The sequence below is a fragment of the Papaver somniferum genome, chromosome 7, assembly GCF_003573695.1.
Source record: "Papaver somniferum cultivar HN1 chromosome 7, ASM357369v1, whole genome shotgun sequence".
Taxonomy (NCBI): Eukaryota; Viridiplantae; Streptophyta; class Magnoliopsida; order Ranunculales; family Papaveraceae; genus Papaver; species Papaver somniferum.
In genome coordinates this window covers 152,393,172-152,420,233 of record NC_039364.1, presented here as the reverse complement: position 1 = coordinate 152,420,233, position 27,062 = coordinate 152,393,172, and the positions used below count along the sequence as shown (strand labels likewise).

The 27,062-nt window shown below is 35.2% G+C and overlaps 1 protein-coding gene and 1 non-coding gene across 3 annotated transcripts; one reads left to right on the top strand and one right to left on the bottom strand.

The window, feature by feature from the left end:
• Nucleotides 1-18,424: 18,424 nt before the first annotated feature.
• On the bottom strand, nucleotides 18,425-21,539 carry LOC113298781 (splicing factor U2af small subunit B-like). Of its 2 annotated transcripts, none has more exons than XM_026547608.1 (6): nucleotides 21,175-21,537; nucleotides 20,966-21,052; nucleotides 20,795-20,876; nucleotides 20,389-20,515; nucleotides 19,783-20,280; nucleotides 18,425-18,786 (listed from the first exon to the last, which is right to left on the bottom strand). In XM_026547608.1, exons 1-5 carry the CDS (start codon nucleotides 21,409-21,411, stop codon nucleotides 19,791-19,793), a joined length of 1,023 nt encoding a protein of 340 aa, XP_026403393.1. In that variant the 5' UTR covers nucleotides 21,412-21,537; the 3' UTR covers nucleotides 18,425-18,786; nucleotides 19,783-19,790. The 2 variants fall into 2 exon arrangements, with proteins under 2 accessions (XP_026403393.1, XP_026403394.1); XM_026547609.1 differs by lacking the exon at nucleotides 18,425-18,786 and adding an exon at nucleotides 19,143-19,657 and having other exon boundaries at nucleotides 21,175-21,539.
• Nucleotides 21,540-22,377: 838 nt separating this feature from the next.
• On the top strand, nucleotides 22,378-22,460 carry TRNAL-UAA. The gene has a single exon. It is a non-coding gene; the product is annotated as a tRNA-Leu (tRNA).
• The last annotated feature ends 4,602 nt before the right edge of the window (nucleotides 22,461-27,062 follow it).

Below are 27,062 nucleotides of genomic sequence, written 5' to 3'. Positions count from 1 at the left end.
CAGATTATTAGTTTGTTTATAAGTCTTCAACTTTGGATCGTAGTAACTCTTAATTGTGGGTGAGATCAGCTAAGGGAATCAAGTGCGCAGAATCCGGCGTGGTTCTAGAGACGTAAGGAACGCGACTGTACCTTGATTAATGTGAGATTGGTTAGGGCTCAACTACATTATATTCTGAAGTTAAATTGGAGTAGGCTAGAGTCTGTAGTGGCTTAATACAGTATGGTGTTCAAATCTGAACTAGGTTCCGGGGGTTTTCTGCATTTGCGGTTTCCTCGTTAACAAAACTTCTGGTGTTTGTGTTATTTCTTTTCCGCGTTATATTTTTATATAATTGAAATATCACAGGTTTTGCGTAGTTCAATCAGTTGATAAATCCGACCTTGTTTGTTGGATAAAACTTGATTGACACTTGGGCATTGGTCTTTGGTACCGTCCAAGTTATTTCTCATATCAATCAGGCTCGCAGATTTGATTTGTTGATCGTATTGAGAAAGAGATATGAACTCTTTGATATAATTCTTGATTGAGTCTCATTTTTAAGTTGGTGCTCTCGGAATTACATTGGAGTTTAGTCCATACAGATTTTCGCATGAATTATTGGGTGTGGTTGTTATACTCCCACTTTTTCACTTATGTCTTAACCAGATTTGATTTCAAATTTGTCTAAAAATGAAATAATTGCTTATTGTTTGAAATCTTCAATTGGAGGTTCGACATGGTATGTTTAAAGAGACATGTCTCTTCAGTTTCAAATGAAGAGTTGCGTCTCTCTGTTTGATACTGGTTCCCAAAGAACACGTCTTTTCAATTTTCCGCCTCTCAACCTAGATTTCCTTGTTGTATTTTTTTCCCTTCATACGTTGGTTGTTTACAAGCTTTATTACTAACATCAAATCAACGTGAACTAATGTTAAAGAATAATCATAACATCTTAAGTTAAATATTTTGTAATTGGTGGAAGTAGTGATTTTTTATTTATTTTTTTATTTTATTTTATTATTTTTTTCTGATAAAGAAGTAGTGATTGTTTTACTGAACAATGTTTACCATGTTATAGTGCAACTGACCTTTAGGCTGGACAAGCGCACGGAAATAGTCGAGCTATTCTTGTGGGTATAAAATCATGTGGTAATTATATAATTGACCCTTGTTTTGATGGGCTACACAAATACCTTTATCATGTAATAAAAATACCCATCTCCATCTATAATCCCATCAGGGGTCCATTAACATTAATTTTGTTTCCATACTAGCCCTCCTCTTTTTATCTTGTTTCCATATCAATCTTTACTTTTTTAATACGGTTTTAAAGAAAAAAATTTCTTTATTTTCAGATCCAAACTTTTTTCTCCTTCTCTTCCTAGAACACCACTTCCATCACCACCGAAGTTTCTGCAACTACCACCACCAGCTCCGTCGTCGCCATCGTCACCACCACGTCCTCCACTATTAGCTGCAGATCTATCACTATAATTGGTTTTGATTTATCCCTGATATATTCTATTTAAAAAAAAAATAGATCTCAAAATCAAATCAGCCACAATCATCTTCATTGCAGCCACCATATGTATTTCTGACGCCATTAATTACCACCACCACCATCAGCATCTCTGTCTCCACATTTTTTTTTTATTTTTTCCCAGTGAGATTCAAGAGAGAAGTTTGAGTGCTTTGAGTGAGATCATGAACAACAACTATCCATCACCGATTCACAACAACTCGTTTGAACCAATAAACTTCAGATTTAGATTTGATAATTTCGATTTCATTAATTTTCAGATCTGGGAAATTAATGATATGGTAAGAAAATTGATTATTGAAGATAGTTAGGTGTGATCTTAATATCAATGGACATGAAGATCAAATGGAAAGGTAAACAATCAATTTTAGTTTTAAACTAGTTTAAATTTCTTGTGATTTTGATTCTATAAAATTCAATGAAATCAATACTTTCTATATGATTGTGTTTTAATTGTTTACTGGTAAAGATTTAGGTGATTTGTGTTTATTTGGTGTTGTACTGGTGGTAGTGGATGTTGTTGTAGTGGTGATGGTGGTGATTGTGGCAAGTGTAGTTGTAGCAGTCTTCAGTTTTTATGGATCAACTATAGTTGTTGATCGATCTCATTTATAGGATCAACTCCTATTTGTTAACAACATTTCCTTGAATTAGTGTAGTCATGCTTGTAGTTTAAATCATGTTTGGTACAAAAAATTTGTGTATGCTGTTAGATTTTTAGATTTTTAGGTTGTTGGTGGATCATTTTGATGTTTTTTCGTTTATGTTTTGTTTCATGGTCGAAAAATCTCTGAACTTCAGTTTTTATGGGGATCAACTCTTGTTGTTGACAACATTTTTTATGGGATCAACTACTGACTCCTACTGTTGATAGAATTTCTTTGGATTAGTATAGTCATACTTGTAGTTTAAATCATGTTTGTTAAAAAAAATTAGTTTAATTTCTTGATGGTTTGTGTATTGTTATTCGACTAATGGTAGTGGTGTTGTTGTTAGATTTTATAGTTGTAAAGTTTTTCAAATGTTGAATTTGTGGTGCAATGGTAGCATGACTGACTCCACGTCATATGACGCGTGTTCGACTCACGCCAGGTTCACTCATTCGTATATGTCTTTTTTTTTGTCCAACTTTGGTTGTTGCAGAGATTTTTGATTCACAGCTCTAGCACGAAAGCGATTGATACGTTGAAGTTGATTCACTACAACTTTTTTTTCATCTTTTTTAGGTTTATACTAGTTGGATGTTTCTTTTTTTATGCTTTTTAGTTTGTACTTGTTATGTTTGTAATGACATACATCCGAATTTCTTTTGTATGAATGTTATTTTTGTGTTTCTTAAGGATATGTCAGTTTGCAGGAAGGTTTATTGGTTTTTACAGGAAACAGATTCATATAAATGGTGTCAACTCCAACTGTTGATCCCATTTTTTGTGGATCAACTTCCATTGTCGATCCCACTAGCTTCAATTGTTAATCCCACTTAAAGGGATCAACTTTGGTTGTTGACACTATAATCTGGAAACATTATTCCCGAGTTCCGGATTTTTGGGTCAACTTCCATTGTTGACACAACTGAACTGAGATATTTTCTAGTTATTTGTTCTGAATTTTGATGGTGGCGGCGGCGACAGTGGTGGCGGCAGCAGCGGTGACATCATCGACAATGGTAGTGGTGGTGGAATATTATTGGCGGTGGTGGTGTGGTGGAATGGTGGTGTCGGTGGTGGTCGTGTTGGAGTGGTGGTGGCGGCGATGCTGGTAGTGGTGGAATGGTGGTGGTGGTGGTGGCTGTGAAGTTATAGAGAAAGAAATTTGTTAAGGGATAAGGTTTTTAAATGAAAAATAATATTATAAATGAGGGTATTACGGTAATCTATATTTTAATAGATAAGGTTTTTAAATAATAGGGGTATATTTATTGTTATATAATGGTACATTTGTTGGGTGTCAAAACTAAGAATATTTAATTAATATATCCTAAAAAACTTAATTAAAAAACCTCGTACTTATAGACAGTTATTATCGTGCAGTACGCGTACCCCGTATTTAATTCTACTATCTACTATTTGCAAAGGAAACTTAATTAAAAAACTTAAGAAGGGATTATTAAGTGTCGGATGCCGAGGACATGAAAAACATTCTTAGATAAGTACGAGGTTTTACTGTTAGTCATATATTTCAGGCCTAAGTATACAATTAAAAAACTTTACCATTTGTTAACGATATAATGAGAACATGAATATAGATAGGATGATCAACCCTTATAGAATCTCCTTTATAAATAAAGAAACAAGAAAAAGAAAACACTACCAATTACGAAATCCTTGTTTTTTTTCGTTTTTCCAAAGATCTTAATATCTGTAATAATTTTTTTTCTCTTTCACAAACTGAATATTGTGAATCAAAAGTAATGTCGGTAATACTTTTTTTTTCTCTTTCACAAATTGAATACTGTGAATCAAAAGTGTCCAGTAAACATAGGAACAAAAAAACGGTAGAAATGTGCAGTATCGTATTTTTCGCATAGGTGGTTACCATTGATTGTATTTACTTTTACAAAAACTGTTTTAGAAAGGTTTTCCAATTGAATACAAAATGTGTCAAATAATAAGGAGAGGCCACATACTCGGAGTATGTGGTCCACATCGTAGCCAGAACGCATACCAAGTATGCAAACCCAAAATGTTCTGTTGACTCGTGACACAGGACGGTACACATACCTAATATGCATATCGAAAAGTTCAGTGGACTCCTTAACTTGTTTTATATTAAGGGTATACAAATTCGGTACATATACCATGACAAAATAACTCACGAACTGGAAGTAAGTACACGTACTTACCCTGTCGAATATTTTCAGATGCATCAGAATTATTTCTATGAGATAATCGGCATTTGAACAACTCTCTAAAAATACATCTAGGCATATTTGATCACATTATAAACTATGGTTGTGACTCAAAATTAAAGTCTTAAAATGTTATATGAAAACGATTAAGCTTATAGTTCGTCTGGCTAGTTTCGACTAACCTTTCATGAACAAGTCATTCTACACGGTTCGGTTTACAATTCATCCTAACCAGAGTGTATATTCTGTTATGTTAATCTCAAGTCAAGTTTTCATCTAACAGTAATTATTGTTTGCTTGATGTCAAAGCTACCTTATCTTAAATCTAAAGCAACCTTGATCTTGAAAATCTATAAGGGAACCTCAAGAAACTAGGATCTTTGAATCCCCGACAATATTCTTGTGTGTCCTAGTTGTAAACTAGAGTCGTCCTCTCCTTTAAACCTTTTTAGGTTTAGCGATTAAAAAAACTTCGCTTAGGGATTCATGAAGCCAGGTCCGACTATCTTTATCTTGATAGTTTGTGTATTCTGATCTTGCTACTGATTGTTGAGTCTCACTCTGATAAGGCGAGATAGACAGAAATCACAAAATTTCTTCGTCTCAGACTTTGTGATTCCACAAGTATATTCCTGTATAACGATTCTTTGTTTAAACCAGAGTAGGTATTACTTGTGAGGTGAATAATAATCTAGGCTGCTCTTCGAGAGTCGTAAGTACCGGATTTTGAGGTTTGCTAGACTTTGTCTTTTGCAAACGATTTTCTATGTCACCTTGATCTTTTATCAAAACAGAAATCACATATAGGCTTATCTGTGAGAGGCATATTGGTTTAACGTCTTCAATTGAGTTAAAGCAACTTTTAGGTTGTAAAGGACGTCAGCTAATGGAATCAATTGCGCAAAGTCTTGCGAGATTCAAGAGGCGTAAAGAGCACGACTATAACTGAATTACAGTGATGGTGGATTCGGTCTCAACAACGTTCCAATCCGAAGTTTTGATAGTAGGCTAAAGTCTCTAGTGGCTTAATAAAGTTTGATGTTCAAATCCGGACTAGGTCCAGGGGTTTCTCTACATTTACGGTTTCCTCGTTAACAAATTTTTTGATGTTTGTGTTATTTCTTTTCCGCATAATATTGTTTATCCTTATAATTAAAATCTTACAGGTTTTACGTAAATCAATTAAAGTAGAAACTTCCATCGTGATTGTTGTGGATACGACTTGATTGATCTTGGATATTGATCTTTGGAATCGTCCAAGTACTCTCACGGTATAGTCAGGTTCACAGACTTATCTTCGTTTACATATTGATTGTGGGAGAAATAAATATAAACTCTTCATATAATTCCTGATTGAGATTCATTAAGTTGTAACTCTCGGAATTTTATTTGAGTTTAGTTCATATAGGTTTCCTAAGAAAAAGTTGGTGGTGTATTTTAGTACTCCTGCATTTTCAATTGGTATCAGAGCAGAAAAACACGGAAAACCTAATTAGTTTGTGTTTGGTTGATCCTGAAAGTATATCCGTATGGGAAACTACTTTGGGAAACTTTTTATATTCACTTGTGACGTACACCAGAGTTCCTTAAAGGATTTTTAGAGTTTATTTTCCTCGGGGTCGTCTGTCCCTCAGAGAGCTCTCGATTCAACCAATGCCATGGTTGAGGGTAAAAAATCTATCGGAAAAAATAAAGAATCCTTTTCCAAAGTTAAAAACAAGAAACATCCTGTTAAAAGTAATAAGTTATATTGTCTTAAAAGATTGTTAACTAGTCTCTTTAAGGAATGCGACAAAGAGGGGTTTGTAAACGAAGATCTCTATATAGCTTTGGAAAAGACTTTTAAGTTCTTGGAACACCTTGCATTGATCTTGAGAAAGGATAAGTCCTTGCAATTTTCAGACACTGGAAAATTTTGATTTCGTTATGGAGAATTCGATCATGTCAAAAAGTCTTGCACGTTTACTGCAATGATTGTGACCGCTCCTAATGATTATGGAATACCATCTGTTGATCATAACAAGAAGGAAAAAATAAATCGGAAAGACTGTTTGGCCAAGATGGTTTGTGAGTATTTTGCTCACCCAACCTCTTGTTAACAAGATCTTGGTACCACTCTATCATGTAATTATTTCTTGAGATGGGGCAAGCAGTAGTAAAAGTTGTTTCCGTTTTTACTATAATTAGTTCCGTGATATATCCTTCAAGTATCTGAGATCCTGATAACTTGGTAATTGACTCTGGATAAAGGAAGGTTCTTAGTAATCAGTCTTGACCAAAGTAAAACATCACATATTGTTGAGTTGGCTCCAATTTCATAGTGTTATAAGGTCGTAATAGATTACAACACTTCTAAACTAGTGAATATCAATTTTAATTGTGCTCTGAAACTCATTGTTCACAATATTTGATTCATTGAGCTAAGAATAAGATTAATCATCTTAATATATTGACTTGTAACTTAGATGTTATTTTTGTCAATTATGGGTGTCATCTAGAAATCATAATACAGTCCGATTGAATACATCAAATGGAATATGTATAGTGTTTTATTTATTTTTTTAATCCAATCCATGGGTTACCGCATCTGAATATACAAAATCCCATCAGGGTATTATAAAGAGCACGCGTACTCCCCTTTCTCTTTATTTTTCTTATGCGTTCATGAACGAATTAAAGTTGTGCTTAGAGTTACCGAATCAGTGCGATGTCCTCTAGAATTGGAAGTTGTTTCTTCATAATTTTTGTTTTTCTATCTTTAATAGCAAGAATTCTTGTCAAGAAGGAGTTTAATTGAGCAATTATATACAAAGGAGCTCTCCAAGTAAGATCCATCCTCTTCTTCTACTTTGAATTTTTTGACAAGAATTATGGGAAGAACTAATGGTGATAATAGAAAACCTAAGAGAAGTTCTAAGGATTTCTATGCACCCAATCTCAAAGATAAAGATGAAAGAATCACCTTTGTTAATGAAGATTGTTGTATGACATATATAAAAATTTCCACTAGAGATATTATCCTAGAGAAGAAATTGAAAGAAGGGTATGTTCTTTGTGATGATTTATCATGTTTTGAGAAGCATAATCTTGGTAACATCTTTAATGGTTTTGGTGAAGGATTTGACACACTTGCAAGAGTATTTTATGCTAACATATTTGATGTTGATCTTAAGAAGTTGTGCTTTAAAACCATGATTGAAAGAAACAAGATTGAAGTGGATTGAGAATTAATTTCAAGAATCACTAATCTTCCCTTAGGTGATTTTTGTTTTCCTAGACCAAAGGGAGAAAAGCCATCTTGTGTAACCATTTCTTATAACCTTTGTGGAAAAAGTTTTAGTTGGAAAGATTGAAAGTTTCCTACTTAAGATCTCGATATGCCTTTTAAAGTCTTTGGAAAGTTTGGTATTCACAACATTTGTCCCTCCACGGTAGAAGATGCTCGTTGGAGTCGCGAATTTGCGGAGTTCGTCTATTTTCTTAAAATGGGTACACAAGGTCTTGATATATGTAGATTAATTATTCAACAAATGGCGACAATGACCTTATCCAACAAGATATTGGGATTTCCTTGCCTCGTCGAACAAATTTGTCGTGAATTCTCCATTGATTCAATTGGAAACTCAATAGGAACTTCTACCGTAGTTCGTAGAAGTACTTTCAAACATATGAGAACGAATGATTACAAAAGAAAATTGTATCTATTTCACCTCTCGACGGTTCTTGTGATAATACAACCTTGAGTATCCTTCATCAAATTCACAGGGATATTTGTAAGATCAACTCCAAGATAAAATATGTGCAAAAACAACTATGTGTGCTTGCTACAAAATTCCCCGACATCAAGGATGAAATAGATAATATTCAAGTTTTTATGGGTGATTCCGACGATGAACATAATGAATAGCCCTTTTAACCTTGTGCTTCTTTTGTAAAAACTTACTAGGAAACTTTTTGTGTTCGAGAAGGATAACTAGGCTTTGGTATAGCATATATTGTGAGTACACAAGCTATTTCCAGCTATTTTCATCTTGCATGTTTTTTAGGTTTATTTATTTAAGTTATATAGTTTTTGGAAGATGAACTTGTAGTACTTAATCATTATTGGTTTTATGTATTGCAAAGTCTTATAAGATATATGTGTCATTTACTTTTTTTGAATTGAACTGATATCTCATATATGATCAAAAGTTAAATCTATTAAGTTTTATGAAATAAAAATAGGATAAGCTTTGTGAGAATTTTCACAGTATTGATCTACTCGTGTCACACTCTTGTGTTTTTACTGCATTATCAAACTCCGTAAGATTTTTTATGTTGAGTCACATCGCTTAAATTGTTTTCTTATTCGTAACTGGCGTTGAGATTAATTTATGTCGATGTTTAGGATACAAATCCATGTGATTTGTTAATTTCCGACAAAATCCTTCTTTTTATTAAAGAAAGGTCACTCATGTTGTTTTCCTGGGAATGACATCAAATGGAGGAGAGTTCTTTATGAACTTGTGCTTAATTGATATATCTCTGTGGGAGAATGGATGTGGAATATATATGGGATGCTTGTATCTTAAATCTTCTATATGAGACACTAAGTATTTATACTTTGTGATATCATATAAATTAAAGTTGATGTTTTGTTTCTTTAGTCTTGAAATATCTTTTGTTAGATTGCATTATGATCTCATTGTTTTCGTACCTTTGTCGATTTTGATTGGCAAAAAGTAGGAGAATTAATTAGTGTTTCGCACTACATACATATGATTTACAGATCATTGTGTAGGGGGAGTGAATCAACATCTATAAGTTTCACATATTATGCAAAAGATGTAAGTATTGAATAAATGGGAGAAACATATCACCGTAGTATTACTTCGAAGTTATGATACAATTAAACTTTGGAGAAGATAGTAATATTACGTTTCTGTATAACAATGATTGAGAATATATGTTTTCAAAGTTGTTATCGCTACGTATCTTCAACAACAACGATGATGAGTTGAACACGTTCAGAATCATTGGTAACTTGAAGTAACGAAGAATTCAAGGATTTGGAGAACCAAGGAAATCAAGCATGATGGTTCCGGATCTTTGAAGCTTTATTTTTTAATCCACATATATGTATTGATTGTTATGTCACTAATTTTGACAAAGGAGCAGACTGTTAGAGCATTGCTTGGTCGAACTCACAAGTCTTTCTATCTCAAGCTTGTTTTCAAATTTAGTTGATCAAAACTATATCTTGATTTCTAGTCTACATTTAGTCAATTTCAAATTAAGATAGAAGTGTGTAGTTGAGTACCAGATATCTTGTGTTCTACCGTTTGAAGGGGAAGATCAACCGAAGCTTTTAGAGAAATTCATCAAAAAAAGGTAAGTGAAGACTGAACCACCTATTACTCAAGTTTTTACCTTTCTATCTATGAGACAATGGTACATGACTAAAGCGGACTTTACATGCAAAACAAATATTTCGAGTCAAGTTTATCTTGTTAATTATTCTCGAAATATGTTGACTAAGCTTAAGAACATTTGTTCAAAACTTGATAAATTTGGTGAAGTACAATTTATTGTTTATGAACTAAATCGTGATTCAAGTTAATCATTTAAAAATAGCCTGGAACAGTGATATGTGTCATTGATGTTATACGGGAATGTTTCAAATTGATTATTAGAGAAATATTAAACTACTGTAAATCTGGAAACAGGACAATACACGTACCAGCTTACATAGTGGCGCAACTGTTACAGATCCGAGCCGCAGCACATTTACCCAGTACACGTACTGACGTAGCTATAGTTCGACAACGACTTTTGGTACACATACCAAGTATGCAAACCCAAAACTTCTGCTGACTCGTGAACTCAGAATGGTACATATACCTAGTATGCATATTTAAAAAGTTATGTGGACTCCTGAATTTGTTTTGTCTTAAGGGTATACAAACCCGGTACATGTACCATGACAAAATAACTCACAAACGTGTACTTACCATGTCGAATATTTTCAGATGCATCAGAATTATTTCTAAGAGATAATCGACAATTGAATAACTCTTTAAAAATCCATCTAGACATATTTGATCACATTATAAACTATGGTTGTGACTCAAGATTAAATTCTTAAAGTGTTATATAAAAATAATTAAGCTTATAGTTCGTCTGGCTAGTTTCGACTAACCTTTCATGAACAAGTTATTGCACAGGGTTTGGTTACGGTTCATCCTAACCAGAGGGTATATTCTGTTATGTTAATCTCAAGTAAAGTTTTCATATAACGGTGAATATTGGTTGCTTGATTCCAAAGTTACTTTGGCTTAAATCTAAAGCAACCTTGATCTTGAAAGTCAATATAAGGAGAACCTCAAGCAACTTGGATCTTTAAATCCTCGAGACTATTCTTTTGTTTCCTAGTTGTAAACTAAAATCGTCCTATCCTTTAAACCTTTTTAGGTTTAGCAACTAAAAAAAAATCTTAGGGATTCGTGAAGCCAGGTCCGACTATCTTTATCTTGATAGTTCGTGTATCCTGATCTTTCTACTGATTTTTGAGTCACATTCTGATAAGGCGAGATAGATAGAAATCACAAAGTTTCTTCGTCTCAGACTTTGTGATTCCACAAGTATATTCCTCTATAACGATTCTTTGTTGAAATCGGAGTAGGTTGTGAGGTGAATAATAATCTAGGATGCTTTTCACGAGTCGTAATTACCGGATTTTGACGTTTGCTAGACTTTGTCTATTATAAAAGATTACTATCTCACCTTGATTTTTTATCAAAACGGAAATCACATATAGGCTTATATGTGGGAGGAAGATTGGTTTAAACTCTTCAATTGAGGTGGAAGCAACTATTGGGATGTAAAGGACGTCAGCTAAGGGAATCAATTTCGCGGAGTCTTGCGAGATTCAAGAGGCGTAAGGTGAGCGATTGTAACTGAATTTCTGTGACGGTTGATTCGGTCTCAGCTACATTCCATTCCGAAGTTTTGATAGTAGGCCAGAGTTTGTAGCGTCTTAATACAGTTTGGTTTTCAAATTTGGACTAGGTCCTCGGGTTTTTCTGCATTTGCGGTTTCCTCGTTAACAAAATTTCTGGTGTCTGTATTATTTACTTTTTCCGCATTATATTGTTTATATTTATAAATGAAAGATCACAGGTTGTACGTAAATCAATCAAAGTAGATATGTCCATCGTGATTGTTGGATACGACTTGATTGATCTTGGATATTGATCTTTGGAATCGTCCAAGTACTCTCACGGTATAATCAGGTTCTCGGACTTATCTCCGTTTACATATTGATTGTGAGAGAAAGAGATATAAACTCTTCATATAATTCCTGATTGAGATTCATTAAGTTGTAACTCTCGGATTTGTATTTGAGTTTAGTCCATACATGTTGCCTAAGAAAAAATTGACGGTGTATTTTGGTACCCCCGCATTATCAAAGCGTATTGGTAGCATGCCATCACCTCTCCAATATACCACTAGTTAGAGTTGTGTCGTTAAGTTTTGGGTAACTTATTTCAAACATCAATCCAAACTCACAATTGTCGAGATATTTTTTTTTGCATGAGGATTTTGGCAAATAATGGCATACAACTAACTAACATTGCTTGTACACCTCGATGTTTTCTTATACTATGCCTTTCTAATTTCCCCGGGGCATTTAAATTTATGCTTAACATTATCCCGCGAAGAAACTGGATTTGTAGAACTCATAACGTCATGAAAATATTCGATGACATCTAATCCTACAACACGCATATATATCATCACATTTTAATACATTGGTATCACAAAAATCATTATTACATGAATTTGTTTCAATCAATATTCAACAAACCAATACAATAACCATTTTATTTAACATTAACCACCAATCCATCACAAAAGAAGTAATAATCATGGAATTTTAATTACATTTATGCTCAAATGTTGCTTGTGAGTTATGTATAATATAACTAATCAACCAGATATTAAGAATTTCATGATTATCAAGATGAACATCATCTCCAGACCCTAAAAGTAGAATGATACGTCTTTAATGATTTTGTGGATGAAATTCGAAATTGAAATATGCAATAGATCTACCAATATGGAACAAACCCTTTTATTTGCACACAATAAATCAAGCATAACAACATCAATATCGAAAGGCGGAAGAAAAAGGATAGAAAGGGGTTAGCGGTAAAAGGAAGATGAGGAGAAGTAAAAACTCGACTTGTTCCTGGTTGTTTATAAGTACAATACGAGAACTGAGTTTTTCATCTAGTTAAGCTAAGCTAAGCCCTTCCCTCATAGTGAGGTGCAACTGAACACTCCTTTCTCTTACTACATTTAATTTATAGCCAAGGGAAATGTTAAACCATAGTGCTGGGCCTAAGTAACTGGTTTAGCCAAAACTTTTAGGATCGCTTGTTTAGTTGCTTAGCAGTTTTACCCTCGGTTTCCCCTGGAAAAAATAGTAGAATCAATTAGTCCTAATGTAAAATATAATGTTTTAGTTTGATCATGTTGACTTGGTCCAATTGCTCTAAGGTTTTTTTTTTCAAATATATTATCACTTTGGTCCAAAAAATTTTCGTCATAAAGTGAACGTTACTTACTCGGGATGATGTCATCATTTTTTGAAACATTGTCAGAATTATCATTTTATCTCCTATTTTCTCTCTCTTATTAAAGTAAAGACCAGAAATTTATTTGAATATCCATCGTTTTTCCTTTCTTCGTAAAAATACTTTTAAGGGGTATATTTTAAGTGGATAATGAAACTGGACTAGTACCTTTTTGGATGATGAAACTGAATTAGTATGTTCTTAACACATAAAAACATTAATTCAATCTCCTTCGGAGTTTTAATTGATTTAATATAATATTACATGTGCCAAAAACTAGACTCTATTTTTTTTTAAATACCCCTTAGAGGCATGCGAAGAATCCTGAAAGTGGGGGTATTTGTTTAATTTCCATACAAAAAAGTTAAAAATTAAATATCACTCAAACTGTAAGTCGAAAATTAATTAATTTATATATTCACAAAGTTACGAATTCCGCTATTTTCTAAGATTTAATTTTTATGTTATTGTTTAGCTAAAAATCAATTACGATATTACAAGTTCGTTCTACAAAATGAACTGCTGTAATGAACTACCATTACGAGTTCATCAACAAAATAAACTGCTATAATGAATTACCGAACTAACTTTGCAAGTTCGTTTTACACAATGAACTACCATTACATGCTAGAATAAACACCACTAGAGAGTGCATATCCAAGAATGAACTACCATTACATGCTGAATGAACACCATTACGAATTCATTATATAAAATGAACTGCTACAATTAACTACCATTAAGAATTTATTCTACAAAGTGAACCCTATAATGATGTTCATTATTGAATATGAATTAGCATTCCCCATACTATAAAGATTAAATCTTCGAAAAATAGTGAAATGGATATTCGTTATATAGATTTCTTGAATAGCTTCCCAAATATATATAATTTGTCAATATTCGACTTACGATTCGAGAAATTTTTAATTTTTAATATTTTTTTCTTTATCTAAAAAGAGAGAAAATAAATAAAAAAGAGAGGATAATTTAGTTATCTTAACATTTTTAAACAAATAAGGACCAAACCAAACTCCCTTATTTACTGACGGACCAAACTGACTCAGGATCTGAGTCACCTAAAAAAAAGACAAACGGAAAATTTCCCAAAAGATATTTGTCAACGATTTCGACATCATGATATTAAATGCCTTATCCATCGAAGATTATTTTGGGTTCTTCTTTGGCTTCAAAGAAACCGAATGAGGCAATCATCCTCACTCATTCGAACATATAAAATATCATGTCCAAGATCTTGATTATCATGTTTCTCTTCTTCCCATTCATGTTTTTTTCCTTTTTTTTATTCAAGAGATTTTTCTTGATAGTGAAAAGTTTTACACATGTATGTTGCTAAGCCAAAAAATTGTTTAATCATGGAAGTGATATAGGGTTAGTGGTTGATGAATGATTGGGTTTAATCAAGAAAGTGGTTTAGGATTAATAATGGTTATAGCTAAAATATAGGATTACATTAACTTGAGGGTGAAATAGTAAATATCATTACAATTTTCTACTCCTTATCTTTATTGGTCGGAATCCAAAACAAATATACTATAATCAAACTATTTTAGCTTCCCCAAAGAAAATCATCTTTTCCTATGACGAAAATCTTTATTTCCTGGATGGAGTATCATGATATCGTTCTTTCCCGGAGTAGGACGGAATGCTCCATTAAAGTTCTCCTCTGACATTTTTCTCACTGATTCTGGGGCACTGGAGTCTGGAGCCCAAAGTACTAGCTAGCCTACATTTTAAAGCTCTAAGAATTTCGTCTAAGATAGCCAAGGTAATTTTTAAACACATATTTTCCTCTTGTTTTGGCGGACTCTCCTGGCTCACCCGGTTGTTGGTCAAGCTACACCTCTGGATAGAAATATTCGCTGGCGAGGAGGTTAAGTTTTAGAACTTCTTATTTATTTATTAGAACATGGTTGAGAATAGAACATGGTTAAGAAAAAGAAGTACATGGAAGATTGACATTATTAAACTAACCAAAAATAAATAAACTGAAGCTTGAAGTAATTAGCCTAACCATATAAGCTTGAAGCAATTAGGCTTGAAATACAAAGATATTTCATATTGAATTATATTTTCCTGTTATTATTTAGATACGACAATCACATATGATATAAGTCGTACTAATATGGTGTTTTTACCATTTTATTTTTCCATTCAAAAATAGTGGCTTTCTCCGCATTCGTGGGATTTGTATCTTGCTAATGGACGGGATTTAAAATTGTGCACGAAGTTTAAAACATGACGTGAAGAAAAGAAGTTTAGGTTAGGCAGGTTCCTATGGAGAGGGTAAATCATCATATTTGCCAGTTTTACATTCACTATGGGCGGGAAAAACTAGCAAACTGAATTGGCAAAGTGGTATATATACTAGTTTGCCATGTGAGGTTGACTATCTACCGAACGATCAAGACTCGACCGAGAAATGAAGAATTAACCGAGCGACCTAGTTTTGATCGTTGGCGGTTGAGTGTTGATCGCTCAGTAGGTTTTTTCAGTTTTAAAACTCCTTCTCTCCTACTATATGTTATTTTAATACTACTTTTGTCACATAAGGGTCCAACTAAATATATTAAAATCTTTCAAATATCCCACCATACACATATACATTTTTCTTTTTATTAACAAGGATCTCACCTATCACAACATATATATTATTTTATCTAAGATTTGCCACTTTTACCTAATATTTGCCAGTTTTCTCATGATGGAGAAAAGGATTTTCCATGTGGCATGGAAAAATAACTTTTATTCCATACCCCCATAGGAACCGACCTTATAAGTAAGGCTTCACATGGGCCGGTACAGTCCGGGTTTCTGGCTACCTGTACCGGTGCTTGTGCCTGTACATGTGATACCGGTACCGGGTTTTTACCTGCGATCTCTCTACATCTTATACCCTAGAAGCTGAAATCTAGGTCGACACATACTCAAGTTCAGACCCTAGTCCCTACCGCTGCTGAAGATCTCACCGTTGGTTAACCAAGACCCAATGGCTCGGGATTTAAGTTGAAAAGGCATAAATGATTGGAAGAACAAGTGTACTGTTATTTTGGTAGAGATTTGAAAACACGGCAATTAGTGGTGGTCAGGAGTTATAAGCTCGAGTTTATTTGAGATGAATTTAGAGATTGGGTGAATTTCATATAAGGGGAATTTGAACCAAGATGGAGAAGATGTTGTTGTTAATACCCATTTCATTGGTATGATTGAAGGGATTTGAAAGATCAAGAGTTTATCTATAAGAATGGGTATGGAGAATTTGGGTTTTGCCACAAAATTGATTTCTAGGTGAGTTTGAGGCTGAGTTCTAAGGATTCGGATGTTGATGGAGACGTTCTTGATTATTCTGATGAAGTTGTAGTTGTTGAGATGGGTTTTGATGGATATGATTATGGGTTTGAAGAAATGGAATTGATGGTCCGCATGAGTCGGGTACGAGATTGAATTAAAGTTGGATTTTCTTGGTTACGAGATTAAATTGGAGATGGAGACGTTTTTGATGATTCACATGAAGCTGTAGATGTTGAGATGGGTTTTGATGGATATGATTATGGGTTTGAGGAAATGGAATTGATGTAGGGAGGATGATTAACCGGTTATTTGGTCTGATACAGGCTGAGAATTCTTAGGAACCGAGTACCTGTACCGATATTACACCAGTTCCCTATTCTATTACTTGTACCTGTACTCCCTATCTCGGTCCGGGATTTTGGGTTCTAAGATGGTTTTTCGGGTACAGACCGGTTCCTGTGCAACTCTACTTAGGAGGTGTTTAAAATATCGTGCCATGTTTCAAACTACGCTAGTTAGATATGGTATGTGTACCATACGAATATACCATATATGGTATGTGTAAGCTTATACCATTAATCCCGGATTTCGGTTTATTTCGGACGGGACCGAGACACTGGGACAACTATATTTCGGGGAAATTCTCGGTCAAATCTTCAAAAAAAATCTTTTTAAAATTTATATATATAGTATGTGTATCAAGCATAATTCAAACGTTTTCCACACATAATTGTGTGTAAATGCCACCAATTTCTTAAAATAGAAACAAGTTTTCATTCAAAATAATAGATAGCTCTAGATCCACCACCTGATGCACAGGAACTAGCCAATCGATCAATATTTCTCGTTTCACTTGCAGATCCAAGGTACCATTAGCTCCTTTAACGCCTGAAGTTCCAATAGTTTGAATTTTGATCCCTCTCTAGAAAGATTGGCTGAGAAACGAGTCTTTCCTTCCAGTATACAAATTTCAAAAACTTCAACCAAGTTCCCGTCCAAGATTCAACCAAAAAATCCGGTCGATTCCACCCAAATTCCGCTACCTTGAGAGCCGAAACCAGAATTTCTGGCGCGATCTCGGCCGAGATTGACTACACTAAATGACTGCTGCCACAGTGGGACGGCCGACCGAAAAAATTGGCGCGAAAGTATCATTTTTCCTGACACGACGCGAAAGTATTATTTTTTATGACACGGGGTGAAAGTATCACTATTCCTGAAATGGAAAATTAGCCGATGCATAAAACAATATATGGCTACATAACGTGTTATGCATCATTTGTGGTAGTTTGCATAATGGTTATGCATTCAATTTTCGAAAATTGTGCCTAAAGTGAAAGTATCACTTTTCTTGAAATGGAGGGAGTACACAGTTTTATTAGTTGTAATGGAAAATAAGTTGATGCATAAACCAAAATATGGCTACATAAAGTATTATGTATCCTTTGTGGAGGTTTGCATAATGGATATACATTTAATTTTCTAAAATTGTGCCTAAAATGATAAACACCTCCGAATTTTTCATAAAAACTCTAAATTTGATATTGTTGTTTCTACTCATCGCGTAGATTTTTTTAAAACCAATCCAACGAGATAAAATTTGTAAAATTCCAAGGCATGGATATTTAGATATGTTATATTAAAGTTTGGTTGCCAATTATACTCCTAAAAAGAGGCTACACAATGAGTTACAGTAATTGGGCTAAAAAGGAGAGACAATTTTGTCTAGTGAAAAAACGACCACCAAAAATTTGGTTCTACCAAATCCAATCTTTTTATGTCAAATTGGAGAGAAAAAAAAAATCATGTCCCGTATTGACACAAAATCACCATATATAGAGTCCTTCCTCACTTTGATCGGTCTAGTTATACCACACCCACTACCGCACCTAGACGGTATATTTACCATATAAACTCGACTGTGGATCCTCTAAGAGGCCAATTCCAAATTATTAGTTTTAGGTTTTAGCACAGTATCCAAAACAATATAAAGGTTTAGGGAGACATTGAACTACGCAAAAAACTTCACCACTCTTGATTGCACCAACACTTTGAAAGACATGAATACACGATGCATAGAGGGCGAGAAAAAAAATGTCTCAAACTAGCATGTACTCCAGCATGACGATAACTCAAAGCAAACAGATAGCTTATCTGAATAAAACTTTCTAACTGCTGTATGAAAACACTGAAAATGTTTTCAAACACATCTCATCATCATATATGGTCATTTTAATCCAACTTCCAAAAGAAGTAAAAACTGCAATTATACTAAAAGAAAAATAGTTTTCCTGCAATCCATCTCCAACAAAGAAGAGAAATTGCAGTCTTGACAGACAGCGACACCATCACATGGAAGCTTCACCAGCGAGAATGTAGCCAACCCTAGACAGCATTTCGTACGCTGATAGTTGTGTAGCTTAGATTCTTCAGGGGCAACATCTTATATCCTGCAAACTCAGTTCTCTGCTGACAACGAACCCAACCTGTACAGAAATTTCATGGTAAGCTGCCATAAAAAAACGAGGCATGATCCTTAGACGCAGGGATACCTGCACCTGCAAAACTCGTAAAGAATGTAAGAGCATGATCTTCATTTACGGAAAAAAACAGGAAACAGGATTGGTGAAGGTCTAGCATACATCGCTACGGTAGTAACAACTTTACTGCACATAGAAGTTGTTATAAGCTATGTTGTCTGAGATGAGGCGTAAGGCGTGGTGTTGGCATTAAATTATAATGCCACATAAATATTAGTAACATATCATAGATAAATGATCTAGAAGTTGCTTCTGGAACTATTGAAACTATGGCACTGTCGAAACATGAACGAAAGAACGAATAAAGAATGTCTTCTTTATTTATCTCTCTGCTGCTTTAGCATACTAAATAAAGAAGCAAAAAACTAAAAAGATAAGATGAAGTCCTTAAAGGTTAAAAATATGTAATGTGAATCCTCAGACCCACAAACAAGTTCCACATTGACCCCTTCAGAAAACATCTAGCTTAAAAGAAAGAAAAAAGAGGCCCACTTTCATGCCACGACCACTCACACCTTTCACAGTGGCGTGCCTGGAGCGCCGTGTGGCGCCCCAGGGGATGATCTAGAGGGAAAAAATCTGGGTATCTCACTGACATGCACAACTAGGTGATTTGGTAACAGAAGCAATCTAATAATTCGTTTTGGGACGAGAAGAAAACGACAAAGGGAAGAAACGCAGACACCTAAGGGTTTTGACAAGTAAATCACACACTAAAGCACACAGATCCTGCAATGTTGTAGTGTTAGGGAAGGGAAGGGAAGGGAAAGGGTTTTTCTACGTTCCCATGTTACAGAACAGTGAACCTGCACACCACCTGCACAGTGGAAAACGGGCAGTAAGCCAGATTTGCTAAATGGGTGGTCTCTATTCAAAACACACCCCTTTTTCTAAGGAACCAAAAAAAAAAGCAACACTGTGTAGAGAGGAAGTGAACAACACCTATCAGATCAATAGTCCCACTCTCTGTCTTGTGGTGGCATTGGCGGTGGTGGAGGCAGCGGCAGCTGCTGTTGCTGCTGCTGATCATAGTACTGCCCTTCATTCTGTTCATCATATCCATTAGGAGCATTACCATCATTGTTATTATTAGTATCCCTGTTGTCACCCTTGCTGCCAGGATCTGACTGTTCTTTCTCTCTATTCCATTGCTCGATCTTGGCCCTTCTCTCTGCACTACCTTCCCTAGCACCAGGACTCCTGTTCCTCCTTCCAGCAGGTGGACTCCTGCTTCTTCCTCTTCTATGTCCAGGGCTCCGGCTCCTGGGCCTCCTGTTCCTGTCATCATGGTGATTTCTGTCATCATGTCTTCTACCAGAACCTCGACCACCATGTGGACGTTCCTCTTGACCGCCACGGTTCCTGTAGGGACTTCGACTTCTGCTTCGACTACGACTGTGCCTTCTTCTGTACCTTCCAAATAATTGCCTCCTCAATTCCCTGGAATTTATGAAAGGAAATTCATGAATATACACTAAAGTTCTTGAGAGATACCTTAAACGTGGCAATAATTAAAAATCAGTACGGTATAATTGCAGAAAAACTCACCTGCTTATCTTTTTCAGATGCATAAAGTTACAATAACCACCTCGATTACAGGTATTCTCCTCATATTGCCTACACGTTGCCTCACGGAAGTCCGTCACTGGAGAGAAGTCAATAATAATAGGCCTCCCTGATAGATTGCAATTCCCTCTCAAAGGTTAAATTCACAATAATGAGAAACGCAGGACAGCAAGATAACAAAATATATGAACTGATTAACTACTAATGTTCTCAGGGATACCATAAGCATCAATACAGACTTTACCTTATCTACTACTATACTACATACTTTGCCTTCACGAAACTGATAAGTCAGAGAAGCATAACAAAGCTCGTGCTACAATTAGTTTATCGTTTCAAGTTACCCTAAAAGAATAGGGTCATCAAACCATGAAAAGTGCTCACAGACCTGCATAAAATCTTCCAGTCAAATTCTTAAGTGCGCTGGCAGCATGTTCTTCCTCTCTAAACTGAATGTACACGTTACCAACCTGCCAATCAAACACAACTTATGGAGTTTAATTTACAAGTAAAGCTAAATAAATAACAAACAGGCTAGAACCAAGAAGACATAAATTACCATATGATCAGCCAAGTTATCACAGATGTTCAAGCTTTCGATCTCTCCATACTTGCTCAGCTCCTCGAACAAATCCTCATAAAAATCCTACAGAGTACCAAACAAAAATTTCCAACATCACAATTACAAATCTAAAACCACCGAATACAAAAACCATGATATATATCCAAATCCAAATCAAATTAAATAAAGATTAACAAGTCTGTTACCTCAAAGTGTTCTTGGATCTTACGAGGATCAACAGCTTGACCTGGAGGATCCATACCAGGGGTAACCATATCAGGTCTCTGATACATATTAGAGAGAAGTAAAGTAGGACTAATACTAGGTCTGGTATGAAGTCTAGAACATCGATCTCCATGTCTACATGCTCCGATTTTGAAATAAAAAGGACAATTCACACGATCCTTTTCAGTACCAAATATCGAAGCTAAGTGCTCCGCCATTATTGATGTTGATGAATCAAAGAGAAGATTTGTGTTTTTTTAATTTTTGATTAGGGTTTTGGTTTCGGAAGGGGTTCTTTCTCACTCTAGGTTGTTTAGTTATAAGATAGAGAGGACGCCCAGAAGAGATCGAACACCGAAGAGGAACAAGTTCCCGAGCCTAGTTAGTAAGTTCGCGAATGATTCGCGAATCATTCACGAATTTTTCCGTATCACGAATTTTACCGTCTTATTCGCGTATGTTTGCAACTCCGAACCCAAGTCGCGTATTATGTGGCATTCCCGGATTATTCGCGAACCGTTCACGAATTTTACGTATTCCGAATGATACGTCCGCTTAATTCGCCATAAATTCTTTAGCTTTTACTTTTCAAAGACTCCACTTTTTGGGCTTTACTGTCTTCCGAACATACACGACCGAATATTAGACGTGTTGTAATTTTTATGAAACAAAAACGACTGAAGAGATTTGAAGGTGAAGGTGAGAGAGATCTCAAACTCACTAACCAAGCATCTAAACCACCATACGACGTCCTCTTGGATAACTAATGTTGTATATATTATTAATATCATCATATTAAGTTTATTTTTTCTTTAAATAACTCACACATATGCATAAAAATTGGTCTATGACCTTATAAATACAAATTATTTGTTATATATAGATACCGAATTTTCAGAGCCGAACTCACATTTATAAATCGAATTATACACGTACGTATGCCATTCCGAATTACTGACGAATCACGTCCCGTTGACCGAATTTTGGACCGAATCTGGATTTTACAAAACCGTATAATACTCGTACGTTTGCCGTTCCGTACGTTTACCGAATCCCGAATTGCTAACTAGGTTCCCGAGAGTCGGTTGGTTTTAAAATAGGGTAGGTGCAGTTTCTATTCAGGGTTTGCCTAGTGTGCCATAAATTATGAATATAAATGAATTTATCACACAGCAAGTCAACTAGCTGGTTTGCCCGAGTGGTTAAGGGGGAAGACTTAAGATCTTCTGCACATAAGTGCGCATGGGTTCGAACCCCATAGCCAGCAGTATTATTTTTTGATTTCCACCCTCAATAGCCAGCGGCATTATCTTTTTTGTTTTTATCCTCTCTCTCTTTTTTTTTTTTTTTTTTTCAAGCAATGTGAAGATGCTCCGAGAGTCCAGTATCATCATCAGTATTTTATTATAATTATTTATTTTTTTAATTTGGGGGTGAGGGTTTTCTTTCACCCTTGAACTATTTTCTATCTCTTATTTGCGAAGGTGATGGTAAAAATTCGCCATCTGTAAAAATGGTAAACTAGTATTTGTTTATTTATTGTCTAATTTTTGGGTGATTGTTCTTTTTTCCTCTCTCGTATTTGCGGATGGGATGGTATGAACTTGCCATCTATAAAAATGGTAAACTAGTATTATTATTTTGTCTAATTTGGGGGTGATTGTTCTTTTTCACCCTCGAAATATTTCCTATCTCTCATTTTCGGATGTATCGATGAAGTTCCAAAAGCTCCCCTTAGAAGTTCTTCTTCTTCAAATGATGAATGCCGTGAAGTCTAAGCTCAACTACACGATCTATGTCCTAGTCCGAGACATCTATAAATAGGCTAAAAATCAAGACTTATAGTTTTGATCACTAACATTGACAAACATGCTTGAGATAGCAACTCATGCGAGTTCGACCGAGCAGTGCTCTAACAATCTCCCCCTTTTTCAAGTACTGAAATATTCCATAAACATGTATAGGACGCCGAGAGTTCAACTGGGTGAATCCCTAGCGCATACACACTTATAGACATGTCTCTGATACAAGTTCATAAATGAACTTTACAAGTTTTTCCCATGTCAAATAATCACCATCAACACCCGTGTACTGGACCGTCTTCAACATATACGAAACTTTAAAGACTCTTGAATAATTCACAATCACTGTAAATTATTCAAGAGTCTTTAAAGTTTCGTAGATGTTGAAGACGGTCCAGTACACGGGTGCTGATGGTGATTATTTGACACGGGAAAAACTTGTAAAGTTCATTTATGAACTTGTATCAGAGACATGTCTATAAGTGTGTATGCGCTAGGGATTCACCTAGTTGAACTCTCGGCATCCTATACATGTTTATGGAATATTTCAGTACTTGACAAAGGGGGAGATTGTTAGAGCACTGCTCGGTCGAACTCGCATGAGTTGCTATCTCAAGCATGTTTGTCAATGTTAGTGATCAAAACTATAAGTCTTGATTTTTAGCCTATTTATAGATGTCTCGGACTAGGACATAGATCGTGTAGTTGAGCTTAGACTTCACGGCGTTCATCATTTGAAGAAGAAGAACTTCTAAGGGGAGCTTGTGGAACTTCATCGACAAAAGGTATGTGGAGACTTAAACTCATCTATCACTTGGAAATTCTATTTCTACTGTATCTTCTATATTGAGACATAAGTCGTATTACGATATAGTTTTCTATATACACATTTGAAATTTCGAGCTGAGTTTATCTCGCTTACATATTTCTCGAAATATGTGTTGGCAAGCTTTCGCTTCGACCAGGTTCATCTTATATCATTTGAAAATTGCTGAGTAACATCTTACATGGTTTGTGTGATACAATAATTTGGTGTTGTCTTGGAATGGTTCGTTATGATTATTTCAATAACTTGAAAATTGTTTTGATGCTAATAGTATGTGAAAACGGCTATTGTCATCCTCTAAGAAAGTTTCAATGATTGAAATAAGAGTTTAGAACACTTAACCATTATTGGATATGTCATGTTGTGCACTCTTGCACATATGTAATCCATGTCCGGGAACCATAGTATGCGCACCCGTTTGCGTACCTGTTGGTTTGAGAAATTCGGGAATCTAAGTATACATACTCGTTTGCGTACTGGCGTACAGGTTCATGTCCGAGAATTTCTACTGGGATTGAAACTTCGCGTACCCGTTTGCGTACTGAAGAAACCCAATCTTAGTCCGGGTATTTCAAGTATGTGTACCCGTTTTCATACTTGAAGGTTAAAGTTCTAAAATCGGTTATGAATATGAACATAAACGTCTATATTATAAGGAATGCAATCTTTGCAAATCGTGGCTATAATGTTCATGATTGATTCCAGTGAATCAAACCGATTTTGCTTCAATTGTGTTCTTGTATAATTCTATGGGAATATAGCAATTGAACAACTCTTTAACTAGTTTCTGAAAAAGCGGGGGTCTAACAACCACACCCAATTTTTCGCTTAGCAATCAGTATGGACAAACTCCAATATACTTTTAAGAGAATCAACTAGACAGTCAGACTCAATCATAATAAAAGTATATCAAAGAGTTATATCTCACTTTCTCGATTCAATACTTACTCAAGCAAATAGAAATCTGCGAGTCTAATTGAATACGAGAGAAATCACTTGAACGGTACCAAAGACCAATGTTCAAGGATCAATCAATTTCAATCAACAACCAAAGGTTGGATTTTCCAATTGATCGATTCAACGCACAACCTGTGATATTTCAATTGTATAACAAAATATAATGCGGAAAAGAAATAACACCGACACCAGAAGTTTTGTTAACGAGGAAACCGCAAATGCAGAAAAACTCCAGGACCTAGTCCAGATTGAACACACACTGTATTAAGCCGCTACAGACACTAGCATACTACAAACTAACTTCAGTCTGGACTGTAGTTGAACCCCAATCAATCTCACACTGATCCAAGGTACAGTTGCGCTCCTTACGTCTCTGATCCCAATAGGATACTACGCACTTGATTCCCTTAGCTGATCTCACCCACAACTAAGAATTGCTACGACCCAAAGTCGAAGACTTTAATAAACAAATATGTATCACACAGAAAAGTCTACGGTAATAGATAAATCTGTCTCCCACAGAAATATCTAGGAGTTTTTGTTCAGTCTTTTGATAAATCAAGGTGAGCGAGAACCAATTGATAACCCGGACTTATATTCCCGAAGAACAGCCTAGAATTATCAATCACCTCACAATAATCTTAATCGACTAGCGAAATAAGATATTGCGGAATCACAAACGATGAGACGAATATGTTTGTGACTTCTTTTATATCTTACCTATTGGAGAAATTAATCTCAAGCCAATCTTACGATTGTAATTAATAGGATAGAAACATCAAGATCAGATCACGCAACTACGAAGAAAATAGTTGGGTATGGCTTCACAATCCCAATGAAGTTTTCAAGTCGTTAACCTACAGGGTCTCGATAGAAACTTAAGGTTAAAGGAGAATCGACTCTAGCTAATACAACTAGTATCACACAGAAGGTGTGGGGATTAGGTTTCCCAGTTGCTAGAGTTCTCCTTTATATAGTCTTACAAATCATGGTTTGTAATCTAAGTTACCTTGGTAACAAAGCATTCAATATTCACCATTAGATGAAAACCTGATTAGATTCAAGCTAATATGTTTCAACCGTTCGATCGAACTTAGCTTGTTACACACAAATGAAATGCACGTTTATTTATGTTTGTGTAACCGTACCTAAACATGTACACTTAGTTATCAACAAACCTTCTTGACTGATGCCGAACCAGGGCCTTCTGAATCTCATGAGTCTTAAGCACAAAAGCCTTTATCTGTTGAATCTCCTTTCGTGTATCCTTCAACACTTCAAGAACATCAGAAAACTTCTGAGAATTTGAAGGAACATCTCTTGGCTTCCTCACACTCCTTCTTTTTCTTTTCAAGGTCGGAGGAATCGAAGATTTTTCTTATTCCTTCATGATTGATGGCTTAACAATCATATTAACATCTTTTCCATCAGAAGACATGATGCTTGGAGTAACCATGGGCACACGGGTTTGTGAGAGGAAATCACAATTTAACTCAACAGACAGTTTTAAGATAAAAGAAGTTTTAGGGACGGAAAAAAAAAGATATGTGGGGTTACGAAATCTTTATACACACAGGTCCGTGAACATACAACTCTCAACCCTATAAAAGGCATAATTGTCTATTTTAACCCTCTTTTTATTGACTAATTAGGGAAGTCCTTTTCAAAATCAATTAGATGTAAAAAGGGACGTGAATTCCAGACTTTGCTCAAACCAAAGAAAAATATCAAAACAACTAGATAATTTTCTTTTCTTAAAGCCTGGGGTGTGCAAGATTTTGTCTCTTTTTAATCAGGCACATGAGACAAGATGCACTTACCAACACAATTTAAGTTGTGCTGGGATGAACAATAATCTTTCCATTATTATCCCTTTTGATCGGAATTCATAGAACCCTGTTTCTCATACTTCTTAGACCATAATTTTCTTTCCAATGGTCTTTTTTTTCCTTAGAAACTAACTTCTTGGACGAAGATAAAATCTTACATACCTCAGCGGTCTTTTGAGCAAGTTTGATCTTGTTTGCTAATTGATTTGCTCTTCATTGAAGTTTGTTGACATGCTTCAATTTGTGTTTATACTTGTAACACTTTGATAGTTCATGACCTTTGAGTGAACAATACAAGCACGTCAATCTTTGATATAATTCAGGCATCTGAGATGTGCAAGTTGCTAGACACACAGTGGAACCTGAAACATTATACAAAGAGTTTCCAATAAAAAGGTCAATTTTATCTTCCAGATTGGTTGAGTTTTCTTCTAAAATAATATCGATATTGATGT